This window comes from Anomaloglossus baeobatrachus, unplaced genomic scaffold (genome assembly GCF_048569485.1).
Source record: "Anomaloglossus baeobatrachus isolate aAnoBae1 unplaced genomic scaffold, aAnoBae1.hap1 Scaffold_344, whole genome shotgun sequence".
NCBI classification, from domain to species: domain Eukaryota; kingdom Metazoa; phylum Chordata; class Amphibia; order Anura; family Aromobatidae; genus Anomaloglossus; species Anomaloglossus baeobatrachus.
In genome coordinates this window covers 120,853-134,959 of record NW_027442808.1, presented here as the reverse complement: position 1 = coordinate 134,959, position 14,107 = coordinate 120,853, and the positions used below count along the sequence as shown (strand labels likewise).

Genomic DNA, 14,107 nt, shown 5'->3' with positions numbered 1-14,107 from the left:
AATCCTACGTGTGGGGACCAGTGAATATTCCGGCAGCCGACGTCCGCGTGTACCTGTAGGTGCATGGCAGTTACGTCATGCAATGTGCCGCTTATACACTGAAGTCACTTGCCAGCATCAAAGACAACACCGCACACTGGGGGAGCAGAGGGATGGTGAGTATAATCAGTTGTTTTTTTATGTCTGCAGCGTGATGAGAAACATATATGTGACGCCCTGGACAACCAGGGGTCACAGGTTAGTAGACACCACACACACACACCCCCACACTAGGAAGTTAACATCCGTCAATCAAGACCTGATTGCCTCCCTCAGTGTTAGACAGGCACACCGGGTGGGCGGAGTCAGGCGGAAAGACACACCCACCGAGAAGTCTGCTGGCCTGAGGCAGGGAAGCAGCTCAGTCCAGTTGTGGACAGTAGTCTGAGTAGTGCAGTGTGAAGTTCAGAGTTGGACAGTAAGGAGTAGAGTCCAGTTGTGGACAGTGAGGAGTACAGTTGGCACAGTTGAGTGGAGAGCAGAGTGTGACACACAGCGCTGCAAGGGGCCTGGGTCGGAGCTTAGGACCCTCACACAGTCAGGCAGGCAGACAGCAGGGGCCACCTGCCGGAGACCGGGAACACGACCGGTGGAACCGTAGGACCGGAACCGGGTTGGAGCCCGCCGGACCCGAACCGGGGAGCCAGCAGTCTACCGGAGCACCAGGAAGGGTACTCAGACCCTGACTAGGCCGTAGGCCACCATATAGTCGAATTTACTGATTGAGGTCTGGACCTCACGGGGTCCTTTCCCAACCAAAGACCTGATTGAAGGCAACAGCCCAACCCGACTGGATAGGAGCCACCGCCAGAGGCCATAAATCCAAGGGCCAGCGCCTGCGGGCAAAGGAGCTCCCACGACATATCCGCCGGGGAGCGGACCACCCGTGCACCGTGGTCCACTTACGTTAGGTGCAGGAGAAAGGGGACCCTGTCACACCGTCCAGTGCTGCAGCCGGCTGTGGGCTGCCCGTTCTACATCTTGTTTGGTTTACCAGAGACCCTGAGTGACTAAATCGTGAGTACCGCATCACACCGCAGCACTGTGCCCCGCACCATATCTCCCCGCAACCGGGCCCTGGGACACACCGCCTCTACCCACGGAGGGGTTAACACCAAAGCTACGCCCCGACACCGCTCCCGGAAGCCCGCCACCTTCACCGCAGCGGTGGTGCCCAGCATCACTACAACCCGTGGGTAGTGTCACGAAAACCACCCCAACACCAACATACCAAGATGAGAGCCATATATACCAGGATGGGGATCATGTATACTATTATGGGACAAAGATGGGGAACATATCTGCACGGATGAGGGACATATACACCAGAAAGAGAGAAACATTACTGAAAGGGGCCTAAATGGGGGACATTAGTACAGAATCAGGGGGGGATATTACCCCTATAAGGCTATGTGCGCACTAGAAATGTGAAGTTTCTCAAGAAAATTTCTTGAGAAACTTCTGCCAGTGAAAGATTTCCGGACCTGCGGAAAAAATCCGCACCAAATCCGCATGCGTTTTTGCCGCGGATTTGCCGCGGATTTGCCGCGAATTTGCCGCGGATTTACCGCGGATTTACCGCAGGTTTGTCCCTGCAATAAATAATAAAGATAATCGATAGACAGATAATGGATAGAGGGAAAGATGGATAGATGAATAGATAGATAGATAGATAGAGGGATAGATAGATAGATGAATAGATAGATAGATAGATAGAGGGATAGATAGATAGATAGATAGATAGATAGATAGATAGATAGATAGATAGATAGATAGATAGATAGATAGATAGATAGATAGATAGATAGATAGATAGATAGATAGATAGAGGGATAGATAGATGAATAGATAGATAGATAGAGGGATAGATAGATAGATAGATAGATAGATAGAGGGATAGATAGATAGATAGATAGATAGATAGAGGGATAGATAGATGAATAGATAGATAGATAGAGGGATAGATAGATAGATAGATAGATAGATAGAGGGATAGATGGATAGATAGATAGATAGATGGATAGATAGATAGATAGATAGATAGATAGATAGATAGATAGAGGGATAGATAGATAGATAGAGGGATGGATAGATAGATAGAGGGATAGATAGATAGATAGATAGATAGATAGATAGATAGATAGATAGAGGGATAGATGGATAGATAGAGGGATAGATAGATAGATAGATAGATAGATAGATAGATAGATAGATAGATAGATAGATAGATAGATAGAGGGATAGAGGGATAGATAGATAGAGGGATAGATAGATAGAGGGATAGATAGATAGATAGATAGATAGATAGATAGATACAGGGATAGATAGATAGATAGATAGATAGATAGATAGATGAGAAAAACCTATATAATGTTCCACCTCCCTGCATTTTCTAAGCTGGCACCCTTTAGTGACTTTCATGTGGCACTTAGGCTGCTTTCACACCTCCGCTTTCTGGAATGCGGCACAATCCGGCACTTTGCATGAAAATCGCAACCGGTTTTTTTTGCTGCCGGTTGCGATTTTCCTGCATAGACTTTAATTAGTGCCGCATTGTGCCGCATGGCCTTGCGTTCCGTCCGTTTTTTGCCGCATGCGGCAGATGTAGCCGATGCGGCGGCCGGATGGAACGTTGCCTGGCACGTTTTTTCGTGCGGCAAAAAAAACCGCATCGCGCCGCATTCGGCCGATGCGGCACATTTTTCAATACATGCCTATGGCGGCCGGATGCGGCGCAATGCGGCAATAACCGCATCCGGCCGCCGCATGCGGTTTTTGCCACTGCGCATGCTCAGTAGCATGCCACAAGCGGCAAAAACCGGACTGGCCGCAAAGGAAAAACCTATGCAAAGGATGCGGTGTTTTCACCGCATCCGTTGCATAGCTTGCACAGCCGGATTGAGCCGCAGAGCTCAAGCCGGATGTGTGAAAGTAGCCTAAAGGGTGCTTAGCCTTGTTTTTAGCCATAAAATAAATAAATAATTAAAAAAAAATGACGTGAGGTCCCCCCATTTTTTGTAGCCAGCTAGGGTAAAGCAGACGGCTGCAGCCTGCAGACCACAGCTGGCAGCTTCACCTTGGCTGATAATCCAAAACAGTGGGCACCCCACGCTGTTATTTTAAATTATATAAATAATTTAAAACAAAAAACGTGGGGTCCCCCCCATATTGGATCACCAGCCAAGGTAAAGCGGACAGCTGGGGTCTGATATTCTCAGACTAGGGAGGTCCACTGTTATTGGACACTCCCCAGCCTAAAAATAGCAGGCCGCAGCCGCCCCAGAAGTGGCGCATCCATTAGACGTGCCAATCCTGGCGCTTTGCCCCAGCTCATCCCGCGCCCTGGTGCGTTGGCAAACGGGGTAATATATGGGGTTGATGCCAGATGTGTAATGTCACCTGGCATCAAGCCCTGGGGTTGGTGAGGTCAGGCGTCTATCAGATACCCGACATCACCAACCCAGTCAGTAATAATTAAAAAATAGACAACAAAAAAAGTTTTATTTGAAAAAACACTCCCCAAAACATTCCCTCTTTAACCAATTTATTGAAAAGAGCACAATCAATTCCACGTCCGGCGTAATCCAATAAGGGGGGGGGGGGGGGCACGGCGATCCATACCATAGTCACTGTCCCCAGTCAATGAAGAACAGAATGTTCCCCATTGGCTGGGAGAGCAATGCAGTGACCTGAGCTAACATCAATAGGTCAGCTCAGGTCACTGCAGGGGATGACGAGCGCTGCCATCAGGAGCATAGATGAGATCATTACCTTCTGTGATCATCTCCTGTACTGCTGACGTCAGCGCTGTCACTGACTTATCGCGAGAGCCCGTGACGTCACCGCTAGTGACAGTCTCGGGCCGCTCGCGAGACGGGCATAGACAGCAGTGACCGCGGTGACGTCAGGAGGCAGGAGATCGTCACAGCAGGTAATGATCTCACCTCCTGACAGCAGCGATCGTCATCCCCGCGGCTCCCAGCACTGCAGGGTGTCAGTGTCTGCCTGCGGTGCAGCGTGACAAGCTGCTGACACTGCGGGCAGACACTGACACCCTGCAGTGCAGGCAGCCGCGAGGCCGGAGCAGGACACACACTGCACGGGCACCTGGAGGTCGCACGGAAGTGCTTCTGTGCGGCGTCCAGGGAGTGCGACGTGTGTTTACTCTGCTCCTCTTCCTGGCATAATGACATCGCTTCCTGCAAAACCGCAGGCAGCGATGGGCATTACCGCAGGTAAATCGCGGCTATTCCGGTGGTATACCGCACATCATTGCTACCTGCGGAATACCCCCGGAATACCCCCGGTACCTGCGGAAATTAATGGACATGCACATTTTCTCAAGAAAGTTTCTCGAGAAAATTTTCTCAAGAAATTTTCTTGAGAAAAATCCGCACAGTGCGCACAGCTATTTTTTTTTCTCATTGAATTTCATGGGAAATGTCTGCAGAAAGATTGCAGACATTTCTCAAGAAATTTCCGGGGCAAATCCGCGGGTAAATCCGCGGGAAAAACGGTCTAGTGCGCACATAGCCTAAGGCTGCTTTCACATATCCGGTTTTTCCTGTGCGGCACAATCCGGCGCTTTGCAGAAAAAACGCAACCGTTTTTTTTTGCCGCCGGTTGCATTTTTTTTCGCATAGACTTACATTAGCGCCGTATTGTGCCGCATGGCCTTGCGTTCCGTCCAGTTTTTGACGGATGCGGCATATTTAGCCGATGCGGTGGCTGGATGCGGCTGGATGCGGTTGCCTGGCACGTTTTTTTGTCCGGCGAAAAAAAACGCATTGCGCCGCATCCGGCCGATGCGTCGCGATTTCCAATGCATGCCTATGGACACCGGATAAAGCGTCCTGCGGCAAAAATCACATCCGTTTTTTTGCACTACGCATGCTCAGTAGCCAGCCGCAACCGGCAAAAACCGGACGGACCGCATGCAAAAACGTATGCAAAGGATGCGGTTTTTTCACCGCATCCGTTGCATAGGTTTTAGAACCGGATTGGCCAGCTCTGCTAAAAGCGGATGTGTGAAAGCAGCCTTACCATGTCAGCAGCAGGTTCCCCCCCACAACAGTGCGTCATGACTACATATTTTGTTTCAATTTTTTTTTCTATCTTCCTCCTCTAAAACATAGGTGCGTCTTATGGTCATAATAATACGGTAAGTTTAAAAAGAAAATGGTGTTTTCCCTGACCAATTCTTACTTGAGCAATTGATTTTAGGATAAAACCCTTTGACTCACGGTATAACATGAATCCTTCTCCCATGTGACTCATCTGACAACCGGACCTGATTAATGATAAAAACATTTGCCAAATTCTGAATGCAAGAATGTCTGCTTTACTGTGTGGGTTTTCTCATGGTCAACAAGAATTGTTTTACCAAATAAAATTTCAAATGTTCACAACATGAAAAAGGTTCCTTCCCTGTGCAGCTTCTTCAGATGTTTAACGAGCTTTGATTTCGTAAAATAACATTTTCCACACTCTGAACATAAAAATGGCTTCTCCTCTGTATGATATCTTTGATGACTAACAAGATTTGATTTCCGAGTAAAACAATTCCCACACTCTGAACATGAAAATGGCTTGTCCCCTGTATGAGATCTTTGATGCGAAACAAGAGCAGTTTTCTGAATAAAACATTTCCCACATTCCAAGCATGAAAATGGCCTCTCCCCTGTGTGAGATCTTTGATGCCTAACAAGTTTTGATTTCCAAGTAAAACATTTCCCACATTCCAGGCATGAAAATGGCTTCTCCCCTGTATGAGATCTTTGATGGCTAACAAGAGCTGTTTTCTGAATAAAACATTTCCCACATTCCAAGCATGAAAATGGCCTCTCCCCTGTGTGAGATCTTTGATGCCTAACAAGTTTTGATTTCCAAGTAAAACATTTCCCACATTCCAGGCATGAAAATGGCTTGTCCCCTGTATAAGATCTTTGATGCGAAACAAGTTGTGATTTCCGAATAAAACATTTCCCACATTTCAAGCATGAAAATGGCTTGTCCCCTGTATGAGATCTTTGATGCAAAACAAGAGCAGTTTTCTGAATAAAACATTTCCCACATTCCAAGCATGAGAACGGCTTGTCCCCTGTGTGAGATCTTTGATGCAAAACAAGATGTGATTTCCGAATAAAACATTTCCCACATTCCAAGCATGAAAATGGCTTCTCCCCTGTATGAGATCTTTGATGGCTAACAAGAGCTGTTTTCTGAATAAAACATTTCCCACATTCCAAGCATGAAAATGGCCTCTCCCCTGTGTGAGATCTTTGATGCCTAACAAGTTTTGATTTCCAAGTAAAACATTTCCCACATTCCAGGCATGAAAATGGCTTGTCCCCTGTATAAGATCTTTGATGCGAAACAAGTTGTGATTTCCGAATAAAACATTTCCCACATTCCAAGCATGAAAATGGCTTGTCCCCTGTATGAGATCTTTGATGCAAAACAAGAGCAGTTTTCTGAATAAAACATTTCCCACATTCCAAGCATGAAAATGGCTTCTCCCCTGTATGAGATCTTTGATGCAAAACAAGATGTGATTTCCGAATAAAACATTTCCCACACTCTGAACATGAAAATGGCTTCTCTCCTGTGTGAATTTTCTGATGTCTAACAAAGCTTGATTTCTGAATAAAACATTTCCCACATTCTGAACATGAAAATGGCTTCTCTCCTGTGGAAGCCGTTTCATGTTCCACATCCCTTCTGTAACTTTTATTTTGCTTACAATTCTGTTGGACTTGCTCGTCATATGTATCACGTGTGATATTTTCATCATGTGTTATAAATTCTGAAGATATTAGCTTTCCATCTGAATTCCCAATACAGTCATCTGCTAAAAATAAAAAACACAATGTTATTATTTTTTTAATATTATCTTGAAAGTATATTTATTTTTTTAAACCATAACATCAGAAATTAAATTAGGAAAAAATGTATTCTGAATCTGTTGTCCAATTTCGACATCTAAAGGCCGCTTTACACACAACGATAATGCTAGCGATCTCGTTAGCGATGTGACACGCCCAGATCGCTGCTACGATTTGCCGAGATCGCTCATAGGTCGTTTTGTAGCGGTCACACGTACCCATCTCACAAACGACGCAACATCGTTCAGCAATATATTGTTTGACCAAGGAGGTCGTGTGGACACCGTCACACAGCATTCCTCCCAACGATTCCGGCAACGACAGAAGCGTATAATTGTCCATAGCATACACCCTGGCATGTGATTGGCAGGAGTATGATGGAAACACAGATTAAAACATACAGGAAACACAGATTAAGACAGACGAGACAAAAAGCAAACTCACAGAAATAAATAGGCAGCAACAAAAAGACAACAAGGGTTAACACCACAACAGTTCACAGTAATAATGCACAACAACCAATCGTAAGTCACAACACCTCACCAGACCAGTATAGGTAACCTAAATGACTGGAGAAAAGAAGGAGATACGGCAAAGAACATGTGTGAAAAATTCCATTTTATTCATAAAAATATCATATATAATAAAATCACAACAATATGTGGTCAAAAGGACAAGGATCGGACAGGAGGTGGGGGAAGGTGGGTTGGGGAGGGGGGGGGGGGGGGGAGGCTTGAGGATGTGGGAGCAATCCTCCTTCGAAAAAGCAACGCTGTGAAACAGCTGTCAGGAGGCTGTTTCCTGCCCCTCGGAACCAACCACCAGGTATACTTATTTATGTTGCCCCTCCATTGTTCCGCCTTCCCTTGGCTGCATGGTGAATTGGATTGGGACTAATAATCGCACAGTAACCCTGTGCCTGGTATTGCCTTAAATTCTCCCTTGGTTCTGTGCAGCACCAGTATTAACTCTTACATGTCTGTGGTGTACATAATGGGAGATTACAGGTGTGCTGCCTCAGCCGGTGATTATTTTTGCATGTACACTTTAGTAGCCCCCCTCTGGTTCAGCTCCTTTGCCACAATTATAATTGAGAAAACCTTTCCATATCTTCAGGCCCCTTGATTGCGCGGTGCACCTGGCTCAGACTTGCTGTGCATGTGTATATATATATACATTTCTTTATGTGCAAATTGAGGAGTCACTTGGTCCTCGCCTGTGGCCCCGCGCAGTCACTTTGCCTTATTTCCACTGTGGTTTCACATTTTCCAGATGGGCTTACTACATGCATGTATACCCACTTGCTGATTGGTTGCATATCTCATGTGGTTCACATGACACATATCCTTCATTTTCTCTCTTGGCCCCAATTCACCACCAGCTCCTTACTATAGGTTGGCCCTACAATTGATGGCAACTCAGTCACTTGATTCTTCACCCTGGTTGCTTCTGAGAGGCAGGTTACTCCCACATCCTCAAGGCCCCCCCCCCCTCCCCTCCCCAACCCACCTTCCCCCCCCTCCTGTCCAATCCTTGTCCTTTTGACCACATATTGTTGTGATTTTATTATATATGATATTTTTATGAATAAAATGGAATTTTTCACACATGTTCTTTGCCGTATCTCCTTCTTTTCTCCAGTCATTTATGCTTTATGGAGTAGGCAATTCCTTATGGGACACTACTGAGTGGTCCCATAAGTTAATACTTTATTATGGCCAATTTCTTGCTAACAGTATAGGTAACCTATAGCTGGCATTAATGGAATAGCCCAGCCAGCTTATACAGGAGGGGAGAGAATGATACTGGCTTCCCGCAGCATTTGGTCAAATACATTAACTAGCAACCCAGCATAGGTTAACTCTTGCTAGCCTGCCTAAATCTGTGGTTTGATGCCTGTGTCTCCCTGCGCTGCTCACAGACATATAAGACGTTAGCAGGCAGAGTGTAGCTTCCACAGATCCTGACACCGCCTTGACAGTTGAATAACCTGCAAACATCTGTGACATTGATCCACAACATAAACAATTTTAAAGAGATTTTTTTTCCAAGACGAAAATAAAATAAAGACAAATGGTGAAAATTTAACGGGGATGTCCAGGACTGTAACGTTGATGGCCTATTCTTAGGCTTTATAACGAAAGCATGTAGCAGGGTCTTGCTGTCTGTGCAGATAGACATTTGGGCTCCAATTCATCAAGACCGGCGATGTACACTGAAAATGACATTAGGGACTGGAGTGAGATTTCTGGCATAGGGAACGCCGCAATTGTTACGAATTAGAGAACCGGTGGCATCACACCCTTGTTCTGGCCAAGCTCTGCCCATTTTGACATTTGACACACACACACACACACACACACACACACACACACACACACACACACACACACCAGCCTGTCTCCTTTTCTGCTTGAAACTCCTGCAATTGAGACCTTTGGTCACATGACGTGATGTCAATAAGGTCCTTAAACAGTCCTATAATTGGCATATAAACACTAAGGCCACTAGGAAAATGGGAGCCCTCTGAAATTGCCCAGTTTACTCTCCCTTTCCCCTAATGCCAGTCCTGCATGCCAGCCTGTGTCCTGTTCAGTTCATTTAGACTCCTGCAATTAAAAGACCTTTGGTTACATCATGTCACATGACTTTGAAGTCATTGTGACGCCCTGACAAAATCAGGTTGTCACAGAGGACTGCATCCATCTTCCAGGTGCAGGACTCCCTCCTCCTTGGCCTTCCAACACAAAACCCCACACACAGGTATCCAACACCAGCCATCAAACCCTAGTCACCCCCCCAAGAAAATAGGGACACACCAGTGGGTGGGGCCAGGCAGATGGTGACGCCCACCTAGGGGTTCTGAGGTGTCAGGGGAGGGAAACACACAGAACAGTGCTAGACAGTTGAAGTGAGAGGATTGTGAAGTGCTGCTCAGGTGTTGGAGCCCCGGACTACTTAACCTGACTAGGTTAGGTGGCAAACGGCAGAGCTGGGCCACAGGCGATGGAGATCCGGTCGAGGGAGACCTTAAGTGGACCGGGGCAGGGTTGTAGCCCGCCGGTGCCGACAGCGGGAATCCGGTCCGGAGGCTGTGCACAGTCGGGGTCCCTGAACCCTGGAGCGAGGACAGCTTCAAGCACCTTTCTAATTAACCAGCAGGGGACAAGATTCCAAGTCTTGTCCCACCGACAGCCCAGATGCGAGACGGAAGCCCAACGAGGGGGATAGAGCGTCTGCAAGTTCTGTTAAGATCCCACGGTTCAGTTCTCGCGGGCCACAGCTCCCACAGAAAAGACACCGGGAGTGGACTTCCCAGTTTCATGCGGACTAGTCAACACACAAGACACAAACCAAAAGTGCAGAAGGAAGGGCCCCTGTTCTGTCAACCGGTGTGCGGGACCCAAGCACACCCCTCCGGAGGCTACCGGTTATCGTCAGTTGGTTTACTATCTGGACTCTGTGTGACTTTATTCAAACAGTGAGTACACTGGTATCATCCGGTCCAACCCCGCAGACTGTGCCCCATCACTCCATCCCACCAACACCTGGGCCCCGGAACAACACCTCCCATACCCGTGGAGGGGATAACATCCTGCTGCCCCGCTCCATCAGCCCCGAGCACCCACATACCAAGGCAGCGGCGGTGTCACCAACAATCACCGCAACCCACGGGTGGCGTCACTGACAAACCTCCCCTGTATAATAACTACCCCCTTTTCACTTGCAGGTGACGGACGGCTGCGCCCGGGTCCGGCTGCCACTAGAGCCACATCAACCGCCCGGATCCGAGCGTCTCGAGTGCCCCCCCTCCTGCTGAAGGTCAATTCCCTGCCCGCAACAGCATCAAAGGTCCTTAAGCAATCAACCTTAGATGATTACAACTGATGGGGTCCCTAAGAGACTGGGGTTTCTAAGAAATAGCGCAGTTTGACTCCTCTTGACGCTGGCCCTGACTGTAACTAGGTCTTATTTTCAGGGAAACAGGGTATTCATGAACCCTCTGCAGGTCTTTGAGTTGCCTTCATAACAACATAGAGAAGGCACTAGAAACAAACAGCAGAAGAAGCAGAAGCAAAGAAAATACAGCTGAAAAACACCAGAGCAGAAAGCCTAAAAATGTAAACACAAAATTAGTGTAAAAAGTACATGAGTAGATATCTCTTACAGGATAGAGCTGGAGGAAACACATCCTGAGGAACATCGGGATCTTCTTGTTTACAGTCCTGTGGGAGAAGAGGATGGGGACATCTCTCTGGTGTTGTCCTCTTACTGGATAGAACTGGAGGAGACACATACAGGGACTGAATTCATTCCTTACATACAGATAATTATAGGCCGTGTGTATTTAGTCCTGTCTATTACCTGGTGATGTGAGGGGCTGGGGAACCTCCATCATGACGTCAGTGTACAGATCTTTGTGTCCTACTAAATACTCCCACTCCTCCATGGAGAAATAGACGGTGACGTCCTGACACCTTATAGGAACCTGACACATACAATGATACCGTCACCCCCGATCCCTTCATAGCGTTACTGTATAATGTCCCAGCATTCCCAGCAGTGTCACCTCTCCAGTCAGCAGCTCAATCATCTTGTAGGTGAGTTCTAGGATCTTCTGGTCATTGATGTCCTCATGTATCGGGGGGTGAGGTGGAGGCCCCGTGATTGGGCTCAGGGGTCTTCCCCATCCCTCAGACACAGGGGCCTGACAGCGCTCACTAGAGGTCTTCTTCACTACTGTGTAATCCTGGTTATGGAGAGACACAGTAAGAAATCTCACTCCAGACATTTCCAGAGTCCTCACCTATCCAGTTCTGTCCATCTGTTATTCCCATAGATAAGAATGATGTAATGTGACGTCATCAGAATCTCTCACCTCTCCAGTAAGCCGGAAGAGGATCTCTAGGGTGAGGTGTAATATCCTCTCCGCCATCTTGTCCCTGTCCATATCCATCCTTGATAGGTCAATCAGGAGAATTCTCTTATATAGAAGATCTCCACTGAGAGGATCCGATATTGTAGGGACCTGAATGGGGAGAAGATGACGATGTGACATCAGAAAGAATCCTGTATAGTAACATAATTACTGGAGACTTTATATCCGATCACTGGCCGCTGAAATAACGCTATCATGTATGACATGAAGGAGAAGACAAGTCCTGGTCTGGTCCTGAGCACTAATTATAGAGAAGCAGCCAAGAGGCCTATGGTCAGTGGAAAAGCAGGAGAGATCCAGAGCTCAGGGGGAGAATCTGTCCACAGGACAACTATAAGTCATAAACTTTACAAATTTGGTCTTTATAGAATAATGGATATTTTTAAAAGCAAAAGAATAAGAATTGAAAATTTCTTCACAGACGCCTTCATCCAATTTACCTGAGATAGAGCTGTTTTATAAAGTAGCAGGGGCAAAAATGTGACCTGTAGATGTGTTTACCAGCTTTGCACATCCCCCAAGAGACTGGCAGCAGTACTTGCAGTGAAAGGTTTGTCCTGCAAAGTATTTGTGGCGCCCTGGACAAGCCAGGGGCCACAGAGAACAACACCTACACACCCCACACTCCCGGTCAGGCACACCAAAGTCAGACGAAAACCCTTGTTGCCTTCCTCCAGGGGCTGATGTCCACACCAGGGGGTGGGCCAGGCGGTAGGCCCCGCCCACCGAAGAGTTGACAGTCCTGGAGGCGGGAAAAGCAGGCAGATTAGTTTTTGTAGGAGAAAGTGGAAGGAGGAAAGTGGCAGTTAAGCAGCCTGAAGTTGGTCCGGGTGTGTGGCCCGGACGGATCAGCAAGGTTGGCAGACGGTGGTGACCGTCTGCAGGAGTGGCCTATTGGAGCTTACCGTAAAGACCGTGGACGGGCGGTGGCCCGGCGGTACCGGACCGGTACGCAAAGAGAAGCCAGCACCATCTCGCAGGGGCTTGCGGACCCCGGCAAGACTAGGAGTCGCCGCGAATTTGCCAAATCCGTTAGCGAAGGGAACCTCCTGGGTTTCCCAGCAGCCAAGTCCCGACAGAAGGCAACAGTCCAACCGAGAGAGGGAAACACAGTCACCGCCAAGGCTAAAGTTCCCAGGGCCAGAGCCTGCGGGCAAAAGGGGCTCCTCCAGCCCATATCCAAGCTGGGGAGCGGGTTACCGGTGGGAACCCATTGGAACCGTTTACAGTACACAGGTGCAGGGAAAGGCAGTCACCATCAACCTGCCAGGAGAAACAACACCGCAGCCGTCTGTGGGACCCGTCCATCCAGCCTTGTGTTTTACCGAGAACTGTGTCCTCATCATTGGCTGAGTGAGTACCACCGTGCCGTGCGGCATAGCGCTGCCCCGCGACCCTGCACCTCGCCAGGCCCCGTAACCCGCCTGCCATCCATCCCTACCCCATCACCGGGCCCCGGGACAACCGACCCCCTACCCACGGAGGGGAGAACTAACAACCAAGCTGCTCCCTGTCACCGCTCCCGGGATCCCCGTCTAGAGCAGCGGTGGTGTCACCAATATCACCACAACCGTGGGTGGCGTCACGGACAATAACCAAATCCCCACAATCCAATCCCTACCCTTTTCACTCACGGGCGAGGAGCGCCGCTCGAGACCCCGGGATCCGGCCCATCGCTCGAGCCACCACCGAGCAGCAGCGGCAGCAGCAGCAGCAGTGGCCGGACCCGAGCAGTGGGAGAGCGCAGCGTCCCCTCCTCCGCCCGCGACATATTCCCTCAGGGGGCTGAATACTAATGCACATCACAATTTTCAGAGTTATATTTCTTAAAATGTTTAAAAATCCGTTTATAATTTCCTTTATACTTAACAAATGTTTGCTACTTTGTGTTGTTATCATATAAAACCCCAATAAAATCCACTTGTTTGTGCCTGTAATGTAAAAAAAACATGGAAAAGTTCACCGGGTGTGAATAGTTTTTCAAGGAAAGGTATGTTTACCTTCAACCTAAAAAATGATGACATTTTGTCAGAAATATTTTGGTGCAAACTTGCCGCCATTTAGGAAGACAAGACTTTTTGGACTAAAAAGTCACAAACAAAGGTCATAGGAAAAAAATACAAAGCGTTTCTATTGTGCGCAAAATTCATGATCCACTTGCAACATTCTGAAGAATTTGGAAAAAAAACATAAAATGATACGAGAAGACAAAAAAGCAGCATAGAAAAAAAACAAACAAAAAAAA

General features: G+C 47.7%; 1 protein-coding gene across 1 annotated transcript; it reads right to left on the bottom strand.

Moving 5' to 3' along the window:
* Positions 1-5,047: 5,047 nt before the first annotated feature.
* LOC142272105 (uncharacterized) lies at positions 5,048-11,421 on the bottom strand. The gene is made up of 3 exons (XM_075332495.1): positions 11,289-11,421; positions 11,092-11,205; positions 5,048-6,889 (listed from the first exon to the last, which is right to left on the bottom strand). Exons 1-3 carry the CDS (start codon positions 11,419-11,421, stop codon positions 5,442-5,444), a joined length of 1,695 nt encoding a protein of 564 aa, XP_075188610.1. The 3' UTR covers positions 5,048-5,441.
* Positions 11,422-14,107: the final 2,686 nt, after the last annotated feature.

Excerpts from the sequence above, each read along its gene's own strand:
- LOC142272105 (XM_075332495.1), bottom strand. The coding sequence starts at position 11,421 with ATGTGTCAGGTTCCTATAAGGTGTCAGGACGTCACCGTCTATTTCTCC. Across the intron at positions 11,206-11,288 it reads CCAGCCCCTCACATCACCAG|TTCTATCCAGTAAGAGGACA; the intron begins GTAATAGACAGG and ends TGTCTCCTCCAG. Across the intron at positions 6,890-11,091 it reads GTTTCCTCCAGCTCTATCCT|CAGATGACTGTATTGGGAAT; the intron begins GTAAGAGATATC and ends TTTTATTTTTAG.